At 53.7% G+C, this 21,517-nt stretch overlaps 2 protein-coding genes and 1 long non-coding RNA gene across 5 annotated transcripts in view; 1 reads left to right on the forward strand and 2 right to left on the reverse strand.

Moving 5' to 3' along the window:
- Nucleotides 1-13,273, reverse strand: LOC131741622 (zinc finger protein ZFP2-like). Its single transcript, XM_059038650.2, is given in 3 exon segments — nucleotides 1-12,718; nucleotides 12,720-13,063; nucleotides 13,202-13,273. Coding segments are annotated over 3 exon segments (1,584 nt in total). The 3' UTR covers nucleotides 1-11,550.
- ARMC5 (armadillo repeat containing 5) overlaps nucleotides 10,073-21,517 on the forward strand; it is an 18,136-nt gene continuing 6,691 nt past the window's right edge. For 2 of the 3 annotated variants that reach the window (XR_010836466.1, XR_010836465.1), the window contains exons 1-6: nucleotides 10,073-14,155; nucleotides 15,783-15,890; nucleotides 15,989-16,775; nucleotides 17,821-18,338; nucleotides 19,014-19,146; nucleotides 19,250-19,860. Coding sequence is in view for 1 of the 3 variants with exons in the window: in XM_067012752.1 (XP_066868853.1) it covers nucleotides 13,678-14,155; nucleotides 15,783-15,890; nucleotides 15,989-16,775; nucleotides 17,821-18,338; nucleotides 19,014-19,146; nucleotides 19,250-19,860 (2,635 nt within the window). In the remaining 2 variants the exon portion in view is untranslated. The remainder of the gene's footprint in view (nucleotides 14,156-15,782; nucleotides 15,891-15,988; nucleotides 16,776-17,820; nucleotides 18,339-19,013; nucleotides 19,147-19,249; nucleotides 19,861-21,517) is intronic. The other variant, XM_067012752.1, reaches the window with a different exon arrangement.
- Nucleotides 20,455-21,517, reverse strand: part of LOC136792536 (uncharacterized) — a 2,666-nt gene continuing 1,603 nt past the window's right edge. Inside the window, exon 2 of the long non-coding RNA XR_010836467.1 lies at nucleotides 20,455-20,761. This is a non-coding gene — a long non-coding RNA (uncharacterized lncRNA). The remainder of the gene's footprint in view (nucleotides 20,762-21,517) is intronic.

The following is a 21,517-nucleotide window of genomic DNA, read 5'->3' on the forward strand; positions in this document are numbered from 1 at the left end:
TTAATTTTTTAAAAAGAAATGGAAAATTTTATTGGAGGCAACCTGAAGGTTATAACCAGGGAGACAGTCTTTCAGAAAGCTCTGAAGATTGTTCCACGTGTCAGAGGTCGAGATACAGTTATGTAAGTTGTTGAGACAAAGGGTTATACATCAATGTAACATACTGACAGTTTACATACTCCAACAAGGCATGTAGTGGGCTATTGTGACCCCTTACGGGATTGAGAAAGGAACGTTATCTCCAAGGAATTACCTTGCTGGCGCCAGGAGGAAATTGCTTTCTTTTGGGGATGGAGGGGAGCGAGTAGGCATTCCTGTGTCTTCTAAGGGTATCTAGTTAACGTATAAGGCAGATACACAATGCACACTAAAGGGGAGGGGGAAGTGGCTCAACCGGGCAGAGAATTTTATGCTTAAAAATTCCCTTGTCCCGCCTTAAAAATTTTATTTCATCAAAAGCTAGATTCTTCCACCCTCATCCCCTCTTGAAAACGGATTCTTCATGAAACTTGCATCCTTCAGCTGCTCTCTTCTCGATCAAAGAATCATGTGGGCACCAAATGGCAACACCTAGGTCATTGCCTGTGCCATAGCTTCGAGAAAGGCTGGGAAATCTATCTAGTTCTGGCTTCTGCCTTCAGGAGGTAGGAACTGTGTCTCGGAGAAAATGTAGGATGAGTGTTCCAAAGACGCTGGACAGCCACAAACTTGACAAGTGTCAACTGCTAAGTATGTTATTTCAGTCTGAAAAATCAGACGACTTGGAGGAAAAAGAAGAAAGCATATGCAGGGCTGTGTGAACCCTAGAGGCTCTAGAAAACTGCAAGACAGGGCAGGGCTGACGTCTGCCTTGTCCGTGGTTCTGTCCTCAGCACCAGCACAGAACCTGGCATGAAGTGGGTGTTCTAAAAAGGTGTATTTAATGAATGTTTGGACCGTGTTACTTTGGATAACGCTATAGAAACACCTTTTCAGAACTACAGTCCAACAGGATGTCCCCAGCTTTGATCAAGAGCTGATGTACCTGATATGAATTTAATATATAAAAGAAAAATAAGTTTTATGTATTGATACCTAATCTAAATAGATGAAAGAAAAATGAGGAAGGTATATTTTCAAGAAGGGGCTCCATACCTGTTCCTCCTGATGGGTCTAAACTGGTTCTACATGTCTTTTTTCAGCTTTTTGTTTTGTTTTGTTTTTAGTAACCTTGTTGAACAGTTAAATGTTATACAGTGTTGCTAAATTATTCCCACACCCTCACTGAGCTATAACAGAGTTCTTCCTACAGTTGCTTTTTCCCAGTTGTATTTTGGAACTGCTGCTGAGAAGATGGGACCTTATTCCAGTGAAAGTTCCTTGGCTTCTTTGTCCACACACAGTCCCCTCAAGCCCCCTCCCTACTGAATGATTATGGCTCTTGGAGAAAACAAAAATGAAGGGGGTATTTTTACCTGAAAAGGTTCTAGGCGCCCCTCTCTCCACTCAGTGTTGCTGGTCATCACCAAACAATTCCTTGGCGATTCCCATCCCTTAGCCTCAGCTTGGAAGCTCCCACTAAGAGCTGGTACTTGGTCGATGGCCCGAGGGTTGCCAGCATCCTCTGCTGCTGTTGCCCTCTTGTGGCGCACTTGCCCAAGGACCCCTCTTGCTGAAAATCTGATGAGCCCACACTGAGAAATGTATACACTGGCAGAACCACCAACGCAATCAAGATAGAGAACATTTCCATCACCCCTCAAAGTTCTTTCATGTCCCTGTGCAGTCAGCACTCCCTCTCCCACCCAGCCCCAGATAATCACTGATATCTGCTTTCTGCCCCTATAAATTAGTTTGGCCTATTGTAAATTTTCGTCTAAATGTAATTGCACATTATGTATTCTTTTGTGTCTGGCTTCTCTGGTCTAGCATCATTTTGAGAGTCGAAAGGAACAACTTCTCCTCTCTCCTGTCCCTCAAATCTCACCATTTACAGAAGGATTTAGGGAGGTAGTAGGCAAAAAGGTATGTTACTGAAATCCTTATATCCTTGGTATGGACAAGCATAATATTAAGTGATGTCTCAACATCAGTGATTAATAAATTATTTCCCTTGTGTTTTATAAAAATTGTTTACAAATTATTACTTGTTGGTCTTCCCAACAATGTGCTATTAGCATCAAAAAAATGTGGAGTTCGATGAGAATTCAAATAGCATAGAAGTGCCTCAGAGCATCACCCATCCCGTTTCCAGGCTTGCTACCTAAGTCCTTTTTTTCTTTTTACTTATTATTCTTATCTTTTCATGTGTTCTCTTTTTATTTTTTTAATTTTTGGCTGTGAGGCTTGTGGGATCTCAATTCCCCAACCAGGGATTGAACGGGGGACCTCGGCAGTGAGAGCACGGGGTCCTAACCACTGGATCGCCAGGGAATTCCCCTTCCCAAGTCCTTGACTCCGCTTTTTCCCCTAGCTCTGCACCTCCAACTCAGATCTCTTCAGGCACCAGATCCTTTTTGTTCTACTTCAGAAAGACTTCTCACCTCCGTCCTCTCCTCTCTGTTGCCAGTTCTACTGCCTGAAGTGCAAATCCTTGTCATCATTTGCCTGGATTATTGCAAAAGACTCCTTACCAGCCTCCCCTGCTTCCGGTCCCTGCATTCCGGTTTATCATCCGTATAATCCACCAATGATAGTTCTCCCTTAAACCCCAGACTCCAGCATTAAATCTGATGTCACTCCCCTGCTTCAAAGCACCCGTGCCTAAAGGCCACCCACCACATGGCCTACAGAAGAGGGTTCAAATGCTTCAGCACGGACAGCAGAGCTTCTCAGCCTGGTTTTGCCCCACCTCTGCAGCTTTACTCGCCATGGCCTTTCACATCTCTGTGCTTTTGTACTTATTTTACTTCCAACTGCCTAGAATGCCCTCCCTACCCCCCGTCCTGTCGCCTAAACTAGTCCTACTTATCACGTGAACCCCCAGCTCCATCGAAAGCTTTCCCAAACTCTCCTATCACACTTGGCGTGGTGACTGCTGCAGCGGCATTGAGAATCATCACGAACGTCTGGTCACATGTCTGACACCCCAGTAGACTGAGCTCCGCGGGAGCAGAGGCTCTGGCCTAGTGCCTGACACAGTAGGCACTCAATAAATGGTAACTGAATCAAGGAACCACTTCCGGGTGCTCAGGTTTGTTTATGCTAAGACTCAGATTCTTTTATCTTTGTTGTCCTCCCAAGATACAATGTGGACACACTTGGAAGGTTAACCAAAGGGATCATGAAAGTGACCACACCCAATCTAAGTCTTCCCAGGCACTTTGCCTGCCACTCAATGAGATCATGGTTATTTCTGTAGCAATAACAGAGAAAAGCAACTAAAAATATTGCTCTTTACTTGGGTCCAGTGCCTTTCATCTACGCATCTGTACTAATGAGATTATCTGTTCTAAGAATTTCCGCACATTGATTAAACCTCACGACAACTAACCGAGAGAGGGACTATCACCCCATTTTACAGATGAATAAACTGAGGCACCGAAAGGTCTTATCCTTGCCAGTGCTCATCCATGTGATAAGTGGCAGAACCAGGACCCAAACGGTCTGGCTTCCTGCTAATTTCTCTGCTAAAATGCCCATCTCATTAGGACAATTTGGAAAAAGAAACTACCTTTCCTCCATAACCCCGCTGCTTCTAAGAATAATATCATCGTGTTTGCATGTTTCTTCAGGCTTTGCCGACATGCCTACATATTCTGACTACTCTATAGTCATAGTTTAGCTACTGAACAAGAGAAAACTACTCCAAGCAAAAGATGAGTCTAATTTTGCTTTCCGAAAAGAATTTGTGCATTCTTTTTTCACTTGTGAACATTTTCTGGCTCATTCATATTCTTTCACAAGGATATTTTAATGGCTACATACAATTTTTATTTAAAATCCCACATTTTATTCATTTCTTTTATTACTGGAATGTCATTACTACAGAAAGTGCTGTCATGAGCATGTTCAGGCCACGCACAGAGCTTATTTTTTTTAAATCTCTTGTGTAGAAATCATCCTCAGGAGTGCAGCTCATGCCCTATGTAAGAAAGGGCCTTTGGCCTTCATAAAGTAGACGCTCTTCTGAAAGTCTGAATGGCCGCAGTTCAATTTGCTAGTGTCTGAGACTGAGCCAAGCCTGATGACCGTGGCCCATTCATGGTCTTGGGGGCCCTAGGAAAACCACAGCAGTTCTGGCAATGCTGAGTCAGCTGGGACACAGTCAGTGCAGTCAGTCCCTGTGACAATTGAAAGTGCCACATGTTGCCAAAAACTTCGATCTTGTTAGCCACCATAATCCATCACTCTCTCTGTGACTATCACAGCTCTCCCCTCCTACATTCCCTGCCTAGCCTGGGCTTTCCTTACCTCTTCCTGAGATTATTGTGTTTCCTACTTGGCCTTTCTTCTAACTGCCTTACATAAGGCTGTCAGATACGTTTCTTACTGTAGGGCAGAGCTTCCTTTTTCCACAGCCTGGGACACATAGAAAATGTTAACAATGATTTGTGCAGCACACTGGGATAAAGGGTTGAGGCTGCTCCCAGCTGGAGGTGCCTGGCCTAGTGCTTCTGGCCAGCCCAGGCCCCACCCATCTGTCCTAGGGGTTAAAGCAGTGGTCTCAACCCTGGCTGCACACTAGAATTAACCAGAAGTTTTACAAAATTCTTTTGCCTAGGTTGTACCCCAGAGTAATAACAATAATGTACAGCCAAGGTGGAGAACCTTTGAACTAAAGGGATATCTCAGGTTATCCTCAGTAACCTCCACAGGTTACTCCTTCCTTCACTGCAGTGTTTCCCTTCTGAGCAATGGGTCCAGGGTATCAATAGACTAAGAGCGAGTCCTGAACTTGGGTGTGTGCAGCTCTCAGTAGCTGGACTCAGTGTCACATGATGATAAAATTTAACTTAACCAAACCGTCTAAACCTACATGATTGTGTCCGGGCTGGGGGTACACAGTGGCCTAGTGGAAAGCTGAGAAAGCTGAACCTGACAGAAGGCGGGTGCGCGGGGTGGGGTAGGGTGGTGAAGGCATAACGCGCGGACACCTTGGGAACAGCAGTAGAGGACCGGATTTTAAGGCGGGAGGGGCTGTGGTTGCCTAAGGGACTTAATAGAATAACTAGACTCCAGGAAGAGAATGGAAGGTGGAAAGCTGAAAAGGGCAGTGGAGGTGCTCGTCCCGCCCCTTCTGCCCCGGATAACACCCGTGTGCTTTCCGGGCTCACGGGGCGCCGCATCAAAGGGACTCGGCGGAGGCGTGTGTTCAGAAACGCCCCCTGCTCTAGATGGAGGCGGCGGGCCGGGCTGCTGCCCATCGCCAGCTCTTACCCACTGAGACCCCGCACCTCCGTGTCTCCTGCATGACACAGCCGGGGTGCAGCCGAGACGGGGCCGGTCGCCCCCACTGTCCGGAGAGGGCCAGACCCCAGCTCCGGGAAGGCCATCCGTGGCGTGGCGAAGGGCCCAATCCCGAGAGGGCTGACCCCCGAGGGATGGCTGAGAGAAGGCGGCAGCGGCGGCGCCTGGCTCCGCTGCAAGGGATGCAGCCAAGCCTCCGCGACTGGCAACCTCCGCGGCTGGCAACCTCCGCGGCGCCTTCTGGGAAATGTAGTCCCCGCAAAGGGGCCGAGACCCGGATGCGAAGGGTCCCGGGCATCCTTACTCAACCTCCGGCAGGGGGCGCTCCATCCCCCGCCGCCCTGCTTGCTTCTCCTCCCCCAAACCCGCCCCACCTGTCCCCAGGCCTTCCCAAGATGGGCCGAACTGGTCAGAGCAGTAAGCACACCATAAAGAGCCACCGAGGAACCACATCCCAGGCCCTAACTGGAATGTGAGCGGAAGTAGCCGGCTGGGGCGCCCGGGAGAGCGAGCCCTGGTGGAGGTGACCTGGCCTAACGTGGTGTGGTGGCACCTAAAACCTCTCGCTAAGGAAAGACCGAGAGTGAGGAGCTGGCCTCTGGCAGAGAATTTAAGGGAACGCCCCCAAACTCAGTAATCAAGAGAAGCGACATTGTAACTTGATATTTCAAAAAATCAAAATGAATGCAAAAAATTCATGGTGAACAAAATATCGAAGATTTAAATAAAGACAGGCATCAACCCTGTATTTTCTCCACCCGGCCTCACTCACCTCACCCTAATCACGGCCCTGGTACCAATAAAACTTTATTTACAAAAGCAGGTGGCTGGCACAGGTAGTAGCTTTCTGATTAAAAAGTATATATAGGGGGACTTCCCTGGTGGTCCAGTGGTAAAGAATCCACCTTGCAATGCAGGGGACAAGCGTTCGATCCCTGGTCAGGGAACTAAGATCCCGCATGCCGCGGGGCAACTAAGTTCACGTGCCTCAACTAGAGCCCGGGTGCAGCAACCACAGAGCCCATGCGCTCTAGAACCCGCACGACACAACTAGAGAAGACCTGCACACTGCAACTAGAGAGAAGCCTGCGCACCGTAAGGAAAGATCCCGCATGCCTCAACAAAGATCTCACGTGCCACAACTAAGACCCAACGCAGCCAAAAATAAATCAAATTAAATAAATAATAAATAAACCTTTAAAATATATATATACGCATAGATGTATCATTTATCTTGATTGTGAGTATTTTCATGCTCCCTTAAATTTTGCACTAGAGGCTGGTGCCTCGCTCATCTAACCCTAGTGCCCCTCTGCCAAGTCCCCTCAGCTTTGGGAGCCACATATCTGCCCTGGAACCCAGAAGTGGACTACATCTGGAAAGGACCCTGATTTTGGTCTAAGTTCAGCCACCAGCTGCCTGAGTGACCTTGGGCCAGTCAGGCTCCACCTCGCCCTCTGTTGACCCCCAGAGCTGTGTCTTCCCAGAAGGGGCAACTTTTTCTTCACGTGGTGTCATACAAGCTCGAGGAGACTTGGATCAGAGCTGCAAACCGGCGATTAGGAAGCTGCTTCGTTGCCTCTAACCTGCTTCTTGACACCCACAAGGCTGAAGATTAGACACTGCAACACAAACCCCCATGCCTCCTCTACCTTACTGGTCATCAGAAAATAGCAGCAAGAAAGTGGCCCATTTCATTCACACCTTCTAAATCTCATGCAAGGACATTGGAAGAACCTAATATGCAAGGGAAGCTAAGAAATGTACTGTTTAGTTTTCCAACAACTACAGTCTAGAGAGCCTCTTTGGAAGGAAGTGAGAATAGATTCTGGGTGTCAGATGACATCCCAAACTATGGGAAAGCCAAGTTTCAATGCAGGTATAAACCCATGCTGGCAAACACGCACCCTACACATAGCACAATCATAAACTCTTTGAGGGAAAGCTCTGCGAGAGGCCCTGAAAACCATCTCATCCTATCTGCTTATTTTACAGCTGAAGAAACTGAGGCCCAGAGAAAGGAAGTGATTGGGGAGTGGGGGTGGGCAAAGAGTGTTATGAAGACGCTGGCACGGGTGAGCTGGAAGAAGAACCTGCAGAAAACTTCTTGGTGCCCAAAGAGTTTCTAAATTTACAAAGATTGTACTGAGGTTTGAATGTGTTGAGCCTAATTCAGATCCAGGAGGACACTGGCCATTAAGAGATGTAAGCATGGGCTTCCCTGGTGGCGCAGTGGTTGAGAGTCCACCTGCCGTTGCAGGGGACACCGGTTCGTGCCCCGGTCCGGGAAGATCCCACATGCCGCGGAGCGGCTGGGCCCGTGAGCCGTGGCCGCTGAGCCTGCGCGTCCGGAGCCTGTGCTCCGCAACGGGAGAGACCACAGCAGTGAGAGGCCCGCGTACCACAAAACAAAACAACAACAACAAAAAAAACCAGAAGCAATACTGTAACAAATTCAATAAAGACTTTAGAAATGGCCCACATCAAAAACAAAAAAATTAAAAAAAGAAAAAAAAGAGATGTAAGCATTTTTCCAGGTCATGAAAAACAAAGAAATTGTCCTAAAATACTAAAGAATTCTTCTAGATTAGAAGAGACTAAAGAACCATGCAATATGTGCATGTAGTTAGGATTATATCCTGGACCATAATTTTTTTTGTTATGCTATAAAGGCTATTAGTGGAATAACTGGTGAAGCTGTAATAGTCTGTTCATTAGATGACAGTACTGGATCATTGATAATTTCTTTGTTTTTAGAAAATCCACATTAAATTATTTAGGAATAAAGAGAGAGAGACAGAGAGAGAGACGGAGAGAGGGAAAGAGATAAGCATTTTGAACTGGCAGGAAAGAAGAACAGAAAGGGATCCTGAATCCCAGAGAAGAGAAGCTGCGGATCACCAGGCAGTGTGATCAGACCCTCCTCAAGGTGTTCTGCACCTGCCCCACGTGGGATGCTGGGGACTCAACGGGGACAATGCAGAGTCCCTGTCCTCCTGGAATATGTCTAGGGAAGGGAGGGAGGGAGGGAGGGACTTTGGCTTGGGGCAAGGGGGTGCTGTTGCGGCATCCCCAGTGCACCTCTCAAAGCACCTGCCAGCCACTGTTGAGCTTCTGGGTGGGTGGGACTCCAGCTGCCAGCCCGTGGCCACACCCACTGCCCAGCACCAGCCTCTGTACCGCCCACCAGGCTCAGAGGAGGAACCAGGCTCCCGGGACTGGGTGAGATCAGACAGAACTGGATGGAGTCCAAGCTCATGTCCAGAAGCCAGGGCCAGCCCAGGGGACACAGTATTACTGACTCCCCCTCCCTCCGAGCCCACCCGGGCCTTAGCGTTTATAGAGCACCTCCACACCTGCTTGCTTCCCAAAATCGCCCTGCGAGGGGTGTCTGCGGGGACTGTCTCCCTTAGGCTCACAGGGCCCAATACTTGGCCCTCTGACCAAGGCACACAGGGGTTTGCCTGGCCTTGCTGAACTCGTAAGCTCTGCCCCTACTCCCTGGCACACATGGAAAGGAGCTTCAACATTAGAGGGTGATATCTGGGGTCGGGAAAGCAGGTCTGGTCTGTCAGCTGGGCTGGGAGGCTGGGGAGGAAAATGGCTGGTGGGGGGCAGGAAGGGGTGAGGGAAAAGAGAAACTGCCTCCACTGCATGGGTCTTTCTCACGCATGAGAGTGTAGGGTGGGGGATGGTCACCCCCAAACGCCTTTCTGTAGCTGTTAGGCAAGTAATTCAAATGAAACTCACTGAGTCAGGGACACACCAGGGAGTGGTGGGGACTGTCCATGTCCGGGGCAGCCACTACTCAGCCTTGTCAACACGTTGTTGCTGGAAAGCTCCAGTGTTGCTGAATTTTCTGATCCTCTCCCCTCTCTCCTCCCCAAAAACAGCAAACTAGAAATCTAGATTGTGATGTGAAATCTCCCGATTTAAATGTTGGTTCATGGGACTTCCCTGGTGGTCCGGTGGTTAGGACTCCACACTTTCACTGTTGAGGGCATGGGTTCGATCCCTGATTGGGCAACTGAGATCCCACAAGACGCCGGCAAAAAAAAAAGAAAAGAAAAGTGGCTCAATAGTGTGAACACACACACACACACACACACACACACACACACACACACAGTGAAGGCCAAAGCAAACACACCCCGTTGCCTCTGGCCTAAGCACTGGCCACATGCTTGGAGAGTGAGGCTGCCTCTTTCCCCGCTCAGGGCACAGTGAATGCCGGATAAACCCCTGTTGGATTAAGCCCATCCTTCCTGTTTCCAAGGATGGGCCTGCCTCCCTGCTCTGGGCAGGACCTGTCTCTACAATTGAGAGGAGATGGGGCCCAGGGCTATTTACCTGAATGTGAGAAATTAGCTTCCAGTTGACTGACGGGATTTTGCAAACAAATTCTCCTCCCATGCCCACCTCTGCCATGTACCTAACGTCCATCTGCAGTTACAATTTTGCAGAGAACGCAATCCAGCTTTGAGGAAGCTGAGGCCCCAAGGTTGCTAGTAAGAGTATAAACAGGACCTGATCATAACAACTACTTATTGAATGCCTACTACAGATGCACCTGGCTCAGGCCTCCAACTCAGTCACTGGCTTGTGCTATTTTGAGATGCCATTGATGGGGAATATGCCAGAACCCATCCATTCATCGCAGACCCAGCTTGAGGAGACAAGTGGCATCCGTTAGATGTCACCTTCATGAAGCCTCTTAGACTTACTCCAGGTGATGCCCTTTCTCCGGTGCCAGCATCGAGCCTGAGTCCATCTCCTTCACGACACCAAACTACTCCAGGACTGGGGCTGTCTCGCTCATTTCTGTAACCTTTGGGAGAAGCTAGGAAGCACGCTGGCATGATGTCTGTGGGCTGACACCACCGGTGGCAGGGTGACAGACTTAAGGAAGAGCAGAGAAACTGAGGACTGCCCAGTCCTTTCCTTGACAAGTCCTTTCATCATCCCTGTTTTACAGACGAAGAGACTGAAGCTCAGAAGAGGCAGACCTGTCCAAGGTCACGCAGTCACAAAGAGAGAAGCCTGGACACTCTGTGCTAGAAGCTGAGAGAGGAGTTACCTCACATCCCTCCCCTTTGGCCCCTCTTCCCCGTGGATACAGTTCTAGATGCACCAAGCCTGATGAGACAAGATTTGGGGACAGGGCTCACGAGGCTCATGATCCCATGGGGTGGGCATTAGGCCTCCCCCAACCTCCTAAGGGCTACATTCTGTGCCTCTCCCAGGAACACAGCCAGCTACGGCGGGGAGAGCAGGGCCTCACAGCTTAGACTCTGCTCTGGGCACACATTGTGCAGTGCTTTGGGAAACCTCCCTCTGGCTCCCATATACTTTAAGTTTTACCAACAGAAACACATTTGTTTACGGAGGCAGCCAGCCCCAGCGCCCTGGCAAAATGGACCATGTCCAGTCCCCAGTGTCCGGGCACAAGTGAATCTTCGCATTTTCTCCTCTGTTGAGGGATCAGAGAAAAAGCCTGGGGAACCTGTGAGGGAAGAGGCTAAAGAAGAGGAAGGGGCAGACGACCAACCTCGGGCCTTCTGCCCTTGCCTAGAAATGTCACCGGGCACCCCCCAAACTCAACAGACAGGCCTCCCGGTCCTTTGCTTTGGCCCTGGGCCCCACCAGCTTCACCCTGTAAAGACAGCTCTCTTGCAAAGGGGTCATACACCCCAGAGCTCACCTAATGGCCCCAAATTCAAACTCTGATCCTTGTGCTAGAACACAGCCTGCCTTATGGTACCCTCTGGAGGTGAGGACCTCCCTGACCCCCTCTTCCCCTACTGTGCTCCTCATGGGGTCTTGCCTGCCGTTGAGCCCCGATCCCCTGGGCTGAGGTAACTGTTGCTATTGGTGTGATTAGCCCCATCACTCCCTAGGCCTGTGAAGGGACACACCTAGGCTGCCAAAGGTGTTCTGCATCTTAAAGCAGCTGGGCCAGCTCTTGCCATCCCCAAACTCTCCCTCCAGCTGGAATCCCATCTCCAGGGCCTCAGAGAACAGGCCTAAGCCCACTTTTCTGTTCCGATTCCTCCAGCCTGGGGTTCCCTGATTCAGCCCACTAATCAGCAGCCCTAGAGGAGCAGAAGTGAGGTCTTCTGAGAAATGCTGGTCCCCTCAGGCTCCTTGAGGACTGGACCAAAGTCAGAGCTGAAGTCTGGGCTGCAACTTAAGCCAGGGATACTGGCAGGGGCTGCGCCCCTGCAGCGTCCGCTGGTGCTGGCCCAGGTTGGAGCTGCGGGCGAAGGCCTTGCCACACTGCAGGCAGACGTAGGGCTTCTCTCCGCTGTGCGCCACCTGGTGGATGAGCAGGTGGGAGCTCTGGCGGAAGCTCTTGCCATGCTCGCCGCAAGCGTAAGGCTTCTGGCCCCTGTGAGTGTGTTGGTTCCGCAGCAGATGTGAACTGTCTCCAAAACTCTTGCTGCAGCTGGGGCACTTATAGGGCTTCTCGCCTGTGTGCGAGCGTTGGTGTTTAAGGAGCTTGGCGCTGTGGGAGAAGGATTTGCCACATTCTGGGCAGGCATAGGGTCGTTCACCCATGTGAACACGCCGGTGCTCGGTGAACTGGGTGTGCTCACTGAAACCACGACCACACTCAGGACACTTGAAGGGCCGCTCTCCACTGTGGGTGCGCTGGTGCTGTAGGCAGTCCGAGCTGTTGGTGAAGTTCTCGCCACGCTCACAGAAACTGTAGGGCTTCTCCCCAGTGTGCGATCGCTGGTGCTTGAGCAGAGAAGAGCTAAGTCCAAAGCTGTCACCACACCAGGCACAGCGGAAGGGCTTCTGGCCCGTGTGTGAGCGCTGGTGCTGCACCAGGTTGGAGATCAGGCTGAAGCGCTTGCCGCAGTCCCCGCAGGGGTAGGGCTTCTCGCCCGTGTGCGTGCGCTGGTGCTGGATCAGGTTGGAGCTAACGCTGAAAGTCTTACCACACTCAGCTCAGGTGTAAGGCTTCTCACCCGCGTGCACCCGTTGGTGTTTAACCAGGTCCGAGCTGCGGCCAAAAGCCTCCCCGCACTCCAGACATTTATGGGGCTGGAGGCCTGAGTGAGAGCGACGGTGTTGGATGAGGTTGGAGCTCAGGCTGAAGCAACGGCCACACTCAGGACAGGGGTACGGTTTCTCGCCACTGTGTACCCGGTGATGCTTAACCAGATCTGAGCCACGTCGGAAGCTTTTGCTACACTCCGGGCAGCAATAGGGCTTGTCGCCCCCATGGCTGCTTTGGTGGTGAATGAAGTGAGGGAGGTAGGCTGCGGACAATCCACACTCCTGGCACTCGAAGGCTCTGGGGACTGCAGGATAGTTGGTCTTCTTCCTCCCCAGGGCCAGAGACTGACCTACGTAGGTACTGCAGGCCCATCATCATTTCCCGGGCGGCCGGTTGCCCCGGCCACACCAGGAAGGGCCGCTTTGGTGGAACAACTCCGCAATCGAAGGCGGACCTCGGGACTCCCTGGGATCCTGGCGACCGGTTCCCCCGCTGCTCGGCCCCGTCGGAGTCCTCCCTTGCCGTTTCTGGAGCCACCGACTCCACAGAGGTAAGAACATATCGTTTCCTAGACACCAACCACCGAGCGCACAAGCACAACCACAGCTGGAGACACTGAACCCAGGGATTCAGCACCGGAAACGGAAATGTCCACCAGCCCGTGCAGTTCTAGGAAGTGGCTGCGAACGGTCTCGGTAGGTTTAACCCTCTCATTCACCTGGCGGAGCAAGTGCTCCCATCTGCCGCCTCTGTCAGGAACTTGATACTTTCCGCTTGGCTCGGGGTTCTCAGTCCGTCAGCGCGGACTTCGGTGCCCCGGCCACCAATGGGGGGCGGCGAAGCGAGCCTGAAGGAAAAGGCTGTTGCTGCCAAGGACATGCTGGGGGCAGAGTAGACAAGTCACCTGGAGCAGCACTGTACTGAGACTCCATGATCGGACGTCTGGGTTCTCCAGAGGCACCGGCCCACCCCAGTCCCTTGAGTTTCCCATCCATCCTAAGCAAGGCGTCTTAAGCTTGGCGCGGACTACATATCCCAGCATGCGCCGCACGCGCCTCTGGGGCTCGCACAACGATTAGATAACCACTACTCTCAACTGGCCTTCTGCAACTATGCAAGCCGGAGCACCGGGATCGAGAACTACAACTTCCGACTTGCATGACAACTGCGGCGGCGCTATCTAAAAAGCGTCAGAGAGGAGGTGCCTGGCTACGCCCTGCTCTTCCAGTTCCGCTCCCTAGGATGCTGCGAAGAGAGGGGCGGAGCCTTAGGCCTGAGCCAAGATGGCGGCTGCGAAGCTAAGCCCCGCGGACTCGCTCTCATTCTGCCTCGCGCAGCTCACGGCGGCGGCCGGGGAGGGTCTAGGTGGGGGAAAGGACACAGCTACCAACGAGACACCCTTGGGCCGTGCGCTCTTAGCCCTCCGTACGCGCCACGTCAAGGCAGCTGGGGGAATCGAGCGCTTCCGGGCACGCGGCGGGCTCCGCCCCCTTCTCGCGCTGCTACGGCGAGCGGCTGCAGCGGGTCCCGCCCCGTCCCAGGCTGGCCCAGGCTCCGCCCCCTCGTCGGTCGAGTCAGCGGCTTCTTCTGGCCCCGCCCCTTCGCCGGGCCCCGCCCCCTCTGCTGCGTCGTCATCGACGCCCTCGCCACCAGCGCGCCTGCGCAAGACGCTGGACTTGGCGCTCAGCATCCTAGCCAACTGCTGTACGGAAGGGGAGTGCCGGGCTGAAGTGCGCAGACTCGGAGGCATTATCCCTTTGGGTAAGTGCCCCGCCCCCATTTCCTAGAAGGATTCTACCCACACCTCTGTCTGGGCCTGGGCGGAGTCTTGAGTTCTTTGTGTTGTAGCCTGGAAGATCGTGCTTTCTGACGGCGCAGCGCCCGCAGCTCTCATGATGTCATGGCCCGTGACGTCACTGCTCTCTCTATAAATTACACCCTAGCCCTCTTAGATCAGATGCCAATTACCTGGGTATTGGTTGTGGAGCACTTCTCTCGCATCTGGGCTGGTGGAAGCCAAAGGGTTATTTGGTGACTCTTTGAAATGATTCTTACTCTCCATTTATGTTCATAGCAGGCACTCAGTGCCGGCTGTGTCCAGCCTTGTGCAGGGCTCTGAAATCCCATTTGATGAGCTGGGGGTCGGAAAGTGTAGTGGTTGAGAATGTGGGCTCTGCAGTCAACTAGACCCATCCGAGGCTAGGATTGTAAAATGGAGTAATAACAGCTACCTCAAAAGACTGGAATAGGGAGAAAATGAAATACAAAGATAGAACGCAGATATCTAAGTCTGGACTGGGTACTTCTAGTTATTAAAAACTAGCATAATGGGAACAAATCCTGGGAATTCCCTGGCGCCCAGTGGTTAGGACTTGCCCCTTTCACTCCTGGGGCCCGGGGTTCTGATCCCTGGTCGGGGAACTAAGATTCCGCAAGCCTTGTGGCACAGCCAGAAAAATAAAGAACAAATTCTAAGCCAGTATTTTATAATAACTATAAATGGAGTGTAACCTTTAAAATTTGTGAATCACTGTATTGTACACCTGAAACTTATTTAATATTGTGCATTAACTACACTTCAAATTCTTTAAAAAGAACAAATCCTAACAAAAGATAGCAAGCTTTTCTGTTTACCAGCTAAATTGGCGCCTTCTAGTGGCAATGTTGTGAACACAGTTTACACTTCATTGCCAGCTATGAAATTATGCCTATTTTGATGAAATCTTAATTTTTTTGATAAAATAAAACATTAATATATTTTAAATTTTCATTGACAAGAGGCCTGGCACATTAATAAGTCCTCAGTAAATATAAGTTTTGTTGTTAGTGTATAACCCCCATCATTCATTCACTGTTTTGTATTTTAAATATCTCCTGAATCCATCCACTTCTTTGCCTTCTTCCGTCACGTGCCCAGAGACTGTGCTGGGTTGTGCTGGTAGCTGACTTGGGTCAAGCCATCTTCTCACTATTGCAACACCCTCCATGTTGCTCCTCCTGCCTTATTCTTTCCCCCTGTAATCCATTCTCCCCGTGGCTGCCAGATTTTATCATGTCACTTCCATTCTTAAAACCCTGTGTGGCTCCCAGTGCCCTCACATTCAAGTCCTGAGCCCTTGGCCTGATCAAGGCCCTTCATGAAGTCAGAGCATAAACACTAGATCTCACCTCTGGGCCTTTGCAAAGGTTACTTCGAAACCTGAAATGCCCTGTAACACTCCCATCCACCATCCTTCTAGAAAATACCTACCTATCTAACTTTCCAGACCCCACAAGTGTTAGGCCTATTCTGGAGGCCTTCCCTGACTCTCTCAGGCCACGTTCTTGAGGTGATTAATGAGAGAGACAAGAAGGGGTGGAAACCTCAAGAGGCCAAACCCTCTTGCAGTGACTATTCTTCAGTGTGTGAAGACAGACAGCATCCAGAACCGAACAGCCCGTGCTCTGGGGAACTTAGCCATGGAACCTGAGAGCTGTGGGGACATCCACTCTGCTGGTGAGCAGGCTCTGAGGGTGGAGCCATCTAGGGCTTGGGGGTGGGAGAAGGGCTTGGGTGTCTGTCCTCGCTCACCTTCTGTCTTCTTCCCTCTCCAGGTGCCGTTCCCCTGCTTGTTGAGGGCCTGACGGCCTGCCAGGACTCACAGTGCCGCCAGAGTGTGGTTCGTGCCCTCCGCAACCTGGCGGACTCACCCCAGCACCGCCTGGCCCTGGCAAAGCAGGGAGCGGTGCGCCCGCTGGCCGAGCTTCTGGCTGCTGCCCCAGACCCTGCGCTGACCTTGGCCTTAGTCCGTGCCCTCCTGGAGCTGAGTCGAGGCTGCTCCCGGGCCTGTGCTGAGCAGCTAAGTCTGGGTGGAGGACTAGGCCCACTGGTCAGCCTGGCCTCCCACCCCAAAAGAGCAGTGCGTGAGGCAGCCATCCTGATCCTTGCCAATCTGTGCGCCCAGGGCCTGGTTAGGCCTGCGCTGGGCAATGCTGGTGGTGTTGAGGTGCTACTAGGTGAACTCCGGCGGCGCCGGGGCCCCGGCGGGGCTAGCCCAGCCTCCCAGCAGCCCCTGGTGCGGGCCGTGTGTCTGCTGTGCCGGGAGGCTATCAACCGGGCCCGACTGCGGGATGCTGGTGGTTTGGAGCTGCTGATGGGCCTGCTGCGGGATCCTCGCGCCAGCGCCTGGCACCCTCGTGTTGTGGCAGCCCTCGTGGGCTTCCTCTATGATACTGGGGCCCTGGGCCGGCTGCAGGCTCTGGGACTTGTACCTCTCCTGGCTGGGCAGCTTTGTGGTGAGGCTGGTGATGAGGAAGAAGAGGGAAGAGAAGCTGCTTCCTGGGACTTCCCTGAGGAGAGGACTCCTGAGCGGGCAGAGGCCGGAAGCTTCCAAAGCCTCAGGTGAGTTCCCACCTGATGCTGTGGGGTAGAGTCTCTTCACTACCCTCACTCTCCGCCCATTCTGTCTCGGTAAGACTTATTGACTCTGATTCCTAATTCCTTGTTCTCGCTGAACATGACCACTTTCCAGTCCCCATTAAATACACCTCTTCTCTCTTGGGGCCACCTTTGACCTTGGCTCCACCCCAGCACCTCTGAACTTTGGGGCACAGACAGGTTCCCTGGAAGGTAGTATGTGCACTGGTTCTGATGATACGTCCTGGCGTCTAAGTTCTTATTCTGGTACCACCACCTACAAACTGAGTCATCTCAGAAAAGTTAATAAACTTCTCTGAGCATCGGATTCCTTGTTAGTAGAACGAAGGATAATACATACCTACCCCATAGAGCTGTTGTAAAGATCAAATGAGGGCACTTTAAACCTTACCTGGCATTAAGCAGCGCTCAGTAAACGTCAGAGTTCTGTGAACTCCTGACCTCATTTCCCACTGCTTTCCTGGTGCCCACTGTACTCTTACACATTGGCCTTCTAGCTAGTTTTTGAACCTGGCAGATAAGTACCATCTCAGGGCCTCTTTGGTTATTGTTCCCTGTGCCTAGGGCACTCTTCCTCCAAGATGCCTTGATTAGATCTCACCCTCAGCAGCACCCAATTTAAAAATGTCAGCTCTCCCCTCCCCGGGCTCTTTTCTGTTCCCTTTTACTTTGCTCCATATGCATCACTTCACACCACACTAACTGCACACTAACATACCTTGTGGCTTCCTTATTTTGTTATCTGTTTCTCCTCACTAGAATATAGACTCTAGGAGGCAGGACCTTCTGCTCACTGCTTCTCCCCAGCACCTGAAACGGGGCTTAGCACACAATAGGCATCAGTAATTGCTGAATGAGCTGGGGTTTGCCCCTACCTCCCTTTTTCCCTGTCTCCCGCTCAGACCCACCCTCTCTCCTGGCCTCTGTCACCTCTTTTTGCACAACGCGTCTTTTGGCCCTGCCCCCTCCCCTCGGCTCTGGGTTCCATCCCCTCTTTCTCCCTCGGCAGGTCCTGGCTGATCTCCGAGGGCTATGCTGCAGGCCCGGGAGACATCTCTCCCGACTGGTCGCCCGAGCGGCGCGAGCGCCGTCCGCCACCGCCAGAGCCGGCCAGTCGGGCCAGCCCCTCCCTGGGCCCGACCTCGCTGCGGACGCCCCGCGCCCTGCGCCCGCCCGGCCGCAGCCCCGCCGCCACTGCCCCCGAGGAGCCCTGGGGCCGCGAGGGGCCAGCGCTGCTGCTGCTGTCGCGCTTCTCCCAGGCTCCCGACCCCAGCGGGGCGCTGGTGACCGGCCAGGCCCTGTGCGGCTTGCTGGCCTACGTGACGGGCGCACCGGGCTCGCCGAGCCCCCGCGCGCTGCGCATCCTGGCGCGGCTCACCTGCAATCCCGCCTGCCTCGAGGCCTTCGTGCGCAGCTACGGGGCGGCGCTGCTGCGCGCCTGGCTCGTGCTCGGCGTCGCCCCCGACGACTGGCCCGCGCTGCGCGCCCGGCCCGCTCGGCGCAGCCAGCACCAGCACCGGGAGCTGGGTGGGTACCCGCGCGCCTCTCTGCCCACGTGTGAGGCCACGAGCCCCTCCATGCCTTCTGCGCACCCTGCAGCTCACCCGCTGTCTCACTGCCCTCCTCTGCCCACCGCCCTCCGTTTGGACAACCTCAGCCACTAGGTGGTGGCGGGGAGGGACTCCCTTCTGCTCCACTGTCCCCCACACGCAGAGTTCTTCAGCCTCTGCCCGAGCCTTGGGGCCCAGAGACCCCAACACTGGGCTTGGCCCGAACAGCTTAGACTTGTGCCTGTCTTTGTCTCCTTACCCAGTGTCTTCTTGGCTCTGCATTGTCCTGACTCCTGCACTGTCCTTGACTACCACTGGGCCCACTGACGGTGAACCCAGGCCCAGGCACCATGTCCTCCCAGGCCCCACCACCCCTTCCAGCCCTGCCAAGGAATGCCCAGGCTTCTGTGCCCTGTTTCAGTCCTTGAGGGCCCAGACTCACTCCTTGACCATCTCACTCCCCGTTCTTGCCCTTGACCTCCAGTTCTTAGTGTCCAGACCCCATCCCTCCAGGGCCTGCAGTCATCCCCCTCTTCCTTGCCCCGGGGTTGTTCGCCCCCATTCCTTTCGGGGACCCAGAGGCCTGTCCTGCCCATCCACTGCCATCTTGGATACCAGCTCCCAACCTGACCTGCTCTGCCCACCCCTGCAGGTGAGATGCTGCTGCAGAACCTGACCGTGCAGGCCGAATCGCCCTTTGGAGTGGGTGCCCTCACTCACCTGCTTCTCTCCGGGAGCCCTGAGGACCGCGTGGCCTGCGCACTCACCCTGCCCTTCATCTGTCGGTGAGGGAGGCGTGGGTGCCTCGCAGGGGTGGGGGGAGCAAGGTTGCTGTTCCCCAGCCCCGCCTTTTCCCACCTTCTGAAAGGTTCTCTTTTCTCCCCGAAGGAAGCCCTCCCTGTGGCGCCGGCTGCTTCTGGACCAGGGCGGCCTCCGTCTCCTCCTCTCAGCACTCACTCGGCCAGCTCCACACCCACTCTTCCTCTTCTTTGCCGCGGACTCCCTTTCCTGCCTCCAAGGCCTGGTGTCTCCCGCTGTGAGCCCGGCCCTCCTACCTGCAATCCCCTTGGACCTGGACCCGCCCTCCCCTTGCCTCTATGAGCCTCTGCTGGGCCCTGCCCACGCGCCGGCCCCTGACCTCCACTTCCTGCTGGACTCAGGTCTCCGGCTCCCTGCTCAGAGAGCGGCCTCAGCCACCGCCTCCCCCTTTTTTCGTGCCCTGCTAGCTGGCAGCTTTGCCGAAGCCCACATGGACCTAGTGCCACTGCGGGGCCTGTCACCCAGCGCAGCCTGGCCTGTCCTGCATTACCTGCATGGCTGCCGGGGCTGCGGAGCTGCCCTGGGGCCCGTCCCTCCGCCGGGCCAGCCCCTGCTGGGCTCAGAGGCTGAGGAAGCCCTGGAAGCTGCTGGCCGTTTCCTGCTGCCCGGGCTGGAGGAGGAGCTGGAAGAGGCCGTGGGCCGCATCCACCTGGGACCCCAGGGCGGCCCCGAGTCAGTGGGTGAGGTGTTCCGCCTGGGCCGGCCCCGGCTGGCTGCCCACTGTGCTCGCTGGACCCTGGGGCCGGGGCAGTGCCCACGGAAGCGGGCCCTGGCCCTGGTGGGGCTTGTGGAGGCAGCAGGCGACGAGGCCGGGACCCTAACTGAGGCCTTCCTGGCTGTGGTGATGGGGGTAGAATTGGGGAGCGAGGGTCCCAGCCTAGACGGTTGATGTCCCCTGGGAGGAGGCCCGAGGATGCGTTGGCTGTGAGGAGTTCTCCCTCAGAGCGGCACAGGAGGAGGCCGAGCAGGAGGAGTCCCCGTCAAGGACCGATGAGAGGGTGGGCCGAGACCCCGGGATGATGATCTGAAGGCTCAGGAGTGAGAAGCCAAGGCGAGGCATGGGGCCCACAAGATGGAGGACGGCCCAGGGCCCCAGGCACTTGGCCTGGCTCAGCTTTCTGGAGTTGGAATTAAACACTTTGGAGTTGGCTACCCCTGTTGTGTGGTGTCTCTGCTTACCTTCCTGTGGTAGTACCCCGACCCCTTCACCCATTCAAGTAGGGTCCTGTCCCGGTTTCTGTGTCTCAATACAGGCCACCCTTGGCGTATAGGAGTTGTTTTCTAAATTTTTTATTTATTTACTTTTGGCTGCGTTGGGTCCTCGTTGCTGAGCGCGGGCTTTCTCTAGTTGTGGCGAGCAGGGGCTACTCTTCGTTGCGGTGCGCGGGCTTCTCATTGCGGTGGCTTCTCTTGTTGCGGGGCACAGGCTCTAGGCGCACGGGCGTCAGTAGTTGCGGCATGTGGGCTTCAGTAGTTGTGGCTCTCCGACTCTAGAGCGCAGGCTCGGTAGTTGTGGCGCACGGGTCTAGTGGCTCCATGGCATGTGGAATCTTCCCGGACCAGGGCTCGAACCTGTGTCCCCTGCATTGGCAGGCGGATTCTTAACCACTGCGCCACCAGGGAAGCCCAGGAGTTTAGTAAGTAATTATGCGCTGGTTCCTGGAGCCCTGGGATATGGTTGAGTTCCCAGGCTTCTTCTGAGGATGTGGTTTTAGACCCCAGGGGAAGCCTGCTTCCTGCTGAGGCTACTTCATTGCTCAGATAGCCACCCAACTGGACACAGACCTTGATGAGGACTAAGAGGGTTGTGCTGAGGGGATGTGAGTGTGAGGATGTATATCCAAGACCTTGGCATTATGGTTTCCTCAGTTCCCTTCACCCCTTGTGTGTCTTTAGTCTCTGGATCCATTTTCATCTCTTGGGCCAACTGTCCTGCCATTTTTCTGAGGGAAGATCTACTGTGTTCTTCAAGCCCCTGAGGCCCTTAGTCATGCCCAGAGGGAGCTGGAGCCCTAGGCTGGCATTCAGGTGAGCAAAGGGCTTGCATTGCTTTGGTCGTCCAGGCAGTGTCTCCATAATCTGGCTCCCAGATCACTGGCCACTTAGGTGGCAGCCTGACTTTGAGGACAGTGTCTGGACTGGGCCTGTCTGCTAGCTTCTGGGGAACTAAGGTTGCCCCTTGCTGCCTCTGTGCCTCAGGGAGTGTCCAGGTCTCTGTTCTCAGGCTGTGCCTTAAAACCACCCAGAGAGCTTTTTTTCCCCCGCTAATGTATTATATAAATATTTATGTAAGGATCTCTTCATTTCTCTCTCTGGCATTTTTGCGTGTGTGTGTGA

Source organism: Kogia breviceps, chromosome 14, assembly GCF_026419965.1.
Source record: "Kogia breviceps isolate mKogBre1 chromosome 14, mKogBre1 haplotype 1, whole genome shotgun sequence".
NCBI classification, from domain to species: Eukaryota; Metazoa; Chordata; class Mammalia; order Artiodactyla; family Physeteridae; genus Kogia; species Kogia breviceps.